This window comes from Amphibalanus amphitrite, unplaced genomic scaffold (genome assembly GCF_019059575.1).
Source record: "Amphibalanus amphitrite isolate SeventyFive unplaced genomic scaffold, NRLGWU_Aamphi_draft 001216F_arrow, whole genome shotgun sequence".
Taxonomy (NCBI): domain Eukaryota; kingdom Metazoa; phylum Arthropoda; class Thecostraca; order Balanomorpha; family Balanidae; genus Amphibalanus; species Amphibalanus amphitrite.
This window is the reverse complement of record NW_024882710.1, coordinates 199,470-206,050: the sequence shown is the minus strand read 5'-3', so window position 1 is coordinate 206,050 and position 6,581 is coordinate 199,470. Positions and strand designations below refer to the sequence as shown.

At 54.3% G+C, this 6,581-nt stretch overlaps 1 protein-coding gene across 1 annotated transcript; it reads left to right on the top strand.

Moving 5' to 3' along the window:
- Positions 1-212: 212 nt before the first annotated feature.
- Positions 213-973, top strand: LOC122371220 (ras-related protein Rap-2b-like). Its single transcript, XM_043347371.1, has one exon. The coding sequence runs from the start codon at positions 381-383 to the stop codon at positions 924-926; it is 546 nt and encodes a 181-aa protein (XP_043203306.1). The 5' UTR covers positions 213-380; the 3' UTR covers positions 927-973.
- The last annotated feature ends 5,608 nt before the right edge of the window (positions 974-6,581 follow it).

Genomic DNA, 6,581 nt, shown 5'->3' with positions numbered 1-6,581 from the left:
ATATTTGAAAGGAAACAAAAGGTGACACTCAGGAAGAGGAACTGGCCAAAAGTAAAGAGTAAGCAGTATGTAGCTCATGGATATTATCATTCTTTGAAAAATTTTCAATCACTATTCTGCAGGTGCCAGAAACGACAACCAATCAGAGCTGCGGAACTAATGACGTCACGTTATCGTTCAACTTCGAAGAGTTTCAGATCACCTGAGTCCTTGACCGCCTGTTGCACATCCGCGATGGAGGGGGTGTGGTGCGGTTGTGTGATTTCGCGCTCCCTAATTCTGAGTGGTGTGTAGGTGGGCGTTGCGCCAGTGTGTCAGTCGATTAAGAGAAATTTTTAAGACTGTTTTAGTATCATTGTGAAGGACCATCAAGCTTGAAAATGCGTGAATTAAAAGTTGTCGTTTTGGGCTCTGGCGGTGTGGGCAAGAGTGCTTTGACCGTCCAATTTGTAACCGGACACTTTATGGAAAAATATGACCCGACGATTGAAGATTTCTACAGGAAAGAAATAGAGGTGGATGGTTCTCCATGTGTGCTCGAGATTTTGGACACTGCTGGTACCGAACAGTTTGCCAGCATGCGTGATTTGTACATCAAGAATGGACAGGGCTTCCTGGTTGTTTACAGCCTTACCAATCATCAAACCTTTCAAGACATTAAAAATATGAAGGAACAGATTGCTAGGGTGAAAGGAACTGACAGGGTACCTATCATGCTCGTTGGCAACAAGGTTGACCTAGAGCATCAACGTGAAGTGTCAACGGTAGAAGGAATGGCTCTTGCTCAGATGTGGAGTGGTCCATTTCTTGAAACGAGTGCCAAAAGTAAAACCAACGTAAATCAAGTTTTCACTGAGATTGTACGGGAAATGAACGACAGCCTAGAAGATGAAGGTGGATCGGGCTGCTGCTGCACCATCTTGTAGCACCATGGTCACAGCTGTCATGTCAATGTGCAACTTCTGGGTCTCATGGTAAGTGTTACCCATGGTGCCTTGGCTGTGCCCTCTCTGTATTTAAGAGTTCTTTCTTAAACATTATGTGATATTACTGGCATTGTCATCATATATGTGTAGCAATTAGCATTAGTGTGTGTCTTATGGGTTTCAGCTATAAGCTCTTGTTTGCAGATTGAGATGTTTGTTACAGAGCTGTGCTGTGAGATGCTTGGAATGCTGACTCATTGGCATGAATCTTTTGATTTGTTTTTGATTCTGAAATTTATAATTTTGAAACAAAAAGCATTAATATTCATTTGCATTTATTTTTTGTTATTACTTGTTGGTCAAAGGATCAGGTCAGGAGTCATAAAAAATCTGGTTACCAGAGGCCTGTCATTTTATTGCCATGTCTTTATGGTCATTTACCTTATTATTCAGCCTATGTGAACTCACATTGCCATGCTTGTTTATGACAATCTCTCTAGACATTTGACCCAGGGCTGTTCACGGGCCCGGTGTGCGGTCGGACCGCACACAGCCTCGAAACTCCGCCCACTGCGTCCCTACGTCAGCCTTCCGTCACCGCACACAGCGATCGCTGTGGCCGGTCGGGACTGGCCACAGCAGACCGTCCACCGCACGCAGCCGTGACGTCAGAGCCGCCTACCCATCCCCTACCCCCACGCCTGCTGGACGCACCGCACACACCGCACGCAGCAGTGTGCGGTGCCCGTGAACACCCGGCACCTTCATGCCCAATGGCTTCATTAATCAGCACCATTAATATGTGCCTCAGGAAGGAGGGGTGACCAGACTCGTGGGCTGTATGGACGTTTGCTGAAGCACCCTCGGAACTGAAACGGTTCTTTTAAGTCCAAACACAAACACAAACACGAGCTCTCACCATCTACTCGAGGGGTGCTCTTTGATAAATGGATGTCGCCTATCGCGGAGTCCTCCCGCGTCTTGCGTGTAATGGCTATCGGCTACCGTAGCCTATGCTCTTGAAATATCGGCGTTTGTCGTGTCCTGTGGGCTTCAGAACATGTCTCAAAATGGGTAGAAAGCGACCCCGGTTGTCTCGTCTGCGTTTCTCCGTTGTTTACAGGTGCCTTGTTGGGCTGTGTAATGGTGGGCCGGATGACGGACGGCATCGGACCGTAATGGTCCCATGTGGCGCGAGCGGGCGGCCTTGGCCGTCCTGCTGCGCCCTGTTTGCATCTCGCCGCTGCCGCCGCCGCTGCTGCATGGTGATTCATCCGCTTCTCTCGGTGTCCTTCCCTCTCCCACTCTGTCCTCCCCGTCTCCCTCTCTGTCCTTCCCTCCGTCCCGCCTCCTGTGACCCACACTGCCCCAACGTTTCGAGCGCCCTAGCCCGCCCGAGTCACGCCCACTTGATGTGGCCTTGCCCGAATCCGATCCCTCATGGGTAGCTGCGCCTCGCCCTATACCGCCTGAGTTTTTTTTCTAACATCTGGCTATATTAGTCGCTCCTACCCTTTTCCAGCTCCTGTCCGCCCCCTTCGACCCAGCTGTCTTTCTCAATCTTCTGGACACCCTTCCCTTGCTGTTTGATGTCCTCTTTCTGAAGCCCGCCCGCCGCCTGCCCGTATGTGAAAAAACGGCGACACTGACATGAGATCAGGGCCGGGCGCGAGAGGTGTAATTGGTGACCGTTTCATAAATTTCCGTCGCCGTCCCGTCCGTTCCCTCCCCCTCTCGAGGCGGAAAGGTCGCCCATCGCGGTTCGGTGACGAATGCGGTGTGAGAGTATGAGATAGGACTGGCGCGGCTGTGGCATCTGCTGCACTAACTTCTCGACAGCTGCATTTCAGCTTCGCCTGCTGTTTGCAGTCCATTTAGAAGTAGAACATATTACTGGCTAAGGTCAGTGGGTTAGTCTGACAGTTTCCTTCCTGACAGTGTCCTACCCGCTTTAGACTGTAGCCGGATTATATACGACCACGTGGATACCTATGACGGACGAGCCCTGCTGGCCTTGCTGTCACATTGTCGCCGCTGGGGTCGGATGCCGTCAGCGATGGCTGGGGCCGGTGACCGGCCTGCAGGCTGGCCTGGCCTCGGGCGGCTGCACCGTGCTGAGCACGTGAGTCACCGGCGCGGCGGCTCGGACGTGTTTATAGCTGGTCATTGGCGGCCCGCGACCCTCCGTGCAGCACGGCTCGGCCGGGCAGGAGGGAGGACTGTATCTCTGATGGAGGACTGTCTATGAGCACTTGAAAGGTCTCTAACCGCCAGATGGACCATCTCCGGCGGCTGGATCGTTCTCTGACAGCTAGAGAGTTCGTTTTTGACGGCTCAGGCTGCATACACAACAGTTGCTACTTGCTTTTGCTGCTTGGAGTCTCGGACAAAGCAGCGAAGGCCTACTTACGATCGAGCATGCTCGGACGCTTGTCACTGGAAGGGCAGAGGTAGATAGGTCGCTGACCAGACTTTGGTCCGTGATCAGGGTCAGGTAGAGTGATTGGTATCGCCGGCTGGTCAATGGACATCATTGGCTAGTAATTGTGTTGTTGGGACAGGCTTGATCACTATCAGAGGTAGGAATCGATAGGTAATCGATCAGTGATCACTGATCAGGCCTAAATGGCGAATATTTTTTTATGGGTGCCTGTATTGTAATTGCAACATAATATTTTAATTCGATCTAGGAACACAAATTGGAGTAAGGACTAAAAATTAGCTGGACTGGTATATCGTGCCCGCCGAGTCCCCACTGCTATGGAGTGCCGGCCAACCGCTCCGCCATGCTCTCACCTCACTGCGAGCTCCGGGTCTCGCCCGGGCGGCGGCCGGGACCGTCCATCAGCGCGGCTCTTAGCGATTGCGGAGTTGAGCGCGTCTAACCGACAGGTTCCGGCAGCGGAAATGAAGCACGGTATTCTCTGGCGAGATAAACGACCCCCAATATCGGCGTTCTCTCGGCGAGGGCGGCACCGGCGACGGATTGATGCTATCGCCGGCCGATATATTTCCCGGGCCAGTTCGCTAACGATCCGCCATCATCGTCGCCCCCACGACCTGAGAGACTTCGAACTCGCGGCGAGGGTGGGGAGGGGTCGTCTGCCGTGCGATTGGGTCGGCTGAGCGGAATGGCATCTTGTCTGGCATCAGCACAAACGTTGAATCCGTCACAGATCCTGGTCGCTGGATCGGCCATGTCGGCTTTTTTTCGTATCAATCACTGACGTGTCAGAAAGTCTTTGAACGTTAGACGGCGGTGGTTGGGCTGTGGAGCTCGCGCGTTACCGTGGCCGCGTGGCTCCCGACAAGTCAGCGATCGGTCACAGCATTGACTGATGACCGCCTTTTGGGATCGCTGTTCAATGCTACCCCGGGACTGACCTCACTGATATTACTGATACAAGATCCACTGGGCTACCGCTTGTGTTGGTTTAACCAACTGAGAACTGTGCCGCTGTCAACCCAGTATCGCTCAGCTGATCTGGCTGAATCTCGCTCACCCCGGCGTGGTGCGGTGTCATTGTGGGCAGCGGGCGGGCCGTGCCCAGTGGGCTGTGCTCGCGGTGACATTATCACATGCGGACCACCACCCTTCAAACGTCCGCCAGGACACGCCCGTCGTTAACCCAGAATGACGCCAGCCGGGCAGCCCGGGACGACCTTCTGTCCGCCGTGGACGCACCTTTTGTAGGTAGCGGGCTATAATGTGGGGATTGATAACGGGGGGCCGGTTCGATCCAATGCCGCGGCCCAAATAGAGACGTTGTTGATTGCTGAGACCGTTCGAGACAGGATGCTGTTTTGACAATATTGAAGAGTGGTCTGATAGCAAGGCGCATTTGGCCAGTCAACTCCAAGGCATGTCGCTATATGAGTGATCCGCTTTAGTGGTGCTTCCTACGCGCAGCTGTGGAGGCTGAGTGGAGTAGAGTTCGCTTGGGGAGGGGATGGGGATCAGCTGGAACGGGAATGGGGAAGCTCAGTGCCAGCCGCCGCGGGCCGGACGTTCCCGTGCATGTGCAGCGTTCGGCTGCTGGCCGCTGGCCGTGCCGGTGCATCTGGCCTGGGCTGTATCGGTTTCGTCACCAGGGAGCGGCGTCTGCCGCTGATCTGCTGCCTCCTCCATCTCTGTAATCCTGCCGCTGTCGTTAAAGGTAAGTACAGCTATCTCCATCCTGTGTGCAGTGTGCACTCAGATCGGATGTAATGCTCGGTTGAAGGAGTTTTCGTCGGACTATCCCAAAAACCTCAGTTTACTTCAGGCCGCGCTTACACACCCCTCCAGCAGCACTATCAAACCTATAATCTGCTATTGATGATCGCCTCTGCTCCACGATCTCAATGCATCACAACGTGCGTGCAGTCGCATACGGGTCGGGCAATTATAAATTTTTGAGGACAGTGCGGGTGAATCATATAACCGACATATTGAGCCTTCCCTAACCATCGAACGGGGCGACGATGGCAGGGCCAGTTTCGGGACAGATTGCGGCCGTGGACGACAGATGATGAATGATGTGGACAGAGGCGGTAGGCTGTGGGTGATGGGCGATGGATGACGGAACTGGACGGTGAGAGATAGGCAGGGTCTGTTCCAGTCGCACTTCCTAACACCTCTAAACTCCTCCAAGAGCGAGATAGAGGAGGTAAGAGCAGGGTCCTCCTTGGCTTTTTAGGGGCTAGAGCTGCCACTTGAACAGGGAAGCAATCTTGGAGGAGTTAAGAGGTGTTTGGAAGTGCGACTGGAACAGACCCTTAGACGATAGACGGTGGACGGTGTGATGGGGAGCGGACGATGGCGATGGACGATGGGGATTTATGATGGACATTGGCGGTTATAAATACATGACAGGCTGTCTCGAGGTCGACGGTCTTGCTCTGCCTCTGCGCGCCCGTGCATCACATGGATCCGCGCCGGTCGCAGCGTCGCACGCACCGCTAGCCCCTGCAGTGGGGTCACGGCAGAGTGCGCGTCACCTGATAGAATCAGTCGCCCCGCCTAGACCGGCCCGGTAACCATAACGGTCACGGTACCCTTCCCCTCGGTGACCTCTCTGACCCCTCCGCTGACCGATCGCCGCGTGACCTGCATCAGAGGACGTGTCAAGGTCATGGTCACATCAAAGTCATCGTGACAGAACTTATGACGACGGCCGCGGGCGTCGAATGGCCGCCCCACTCGCCACGTATGAGTTGTGTCCCGTGATTATTCCAACTGTCGGTGATGACCAAACTTGTCTTCAGCGGCCGTTAAACGTGACCGAGATGGCCGTCAAGGGGTGACGCTGGCGAATCTCTGGGTTGGTAAATCGCAGTGGGCGCTGATGTAGGGTACGGGAGGGGGAGCTGGCTGAACGGGCGGGGGGCGGAGGGGTCGAGATGACACGACAGTCCCGCTGGTTTTGCCGCTGACAGGTGACTCGTGTCACCGCCCACCGGAGTGTCACAGGGGTGCCGGAGTGACACGGCGATAGGGCTATCGGTGTCAGCCGCTGGTACCGCGCGGAGCTAACTGCCGCCTGTGTACATACGTACCATATGGGGGCTGGGGGCGCTGGGAACTCTCTTCAGGGCTGTAGCTAGGTGTCTACGTTGGATGGAAAGTCGCCCTAATCTGTTGAACTGGCGGAATGTGGCTTATTTTATCTGGCT

Excerpts from the sequence above, each read along its gene's own strand:
- LOC122371220 (XM_043347371.1), top strand. The coding sequence starts at position 381 with ATGCGTGAATTAAAAGTTGTCGTTTTGGGCTCTGGCGGTGTGGGCAAG.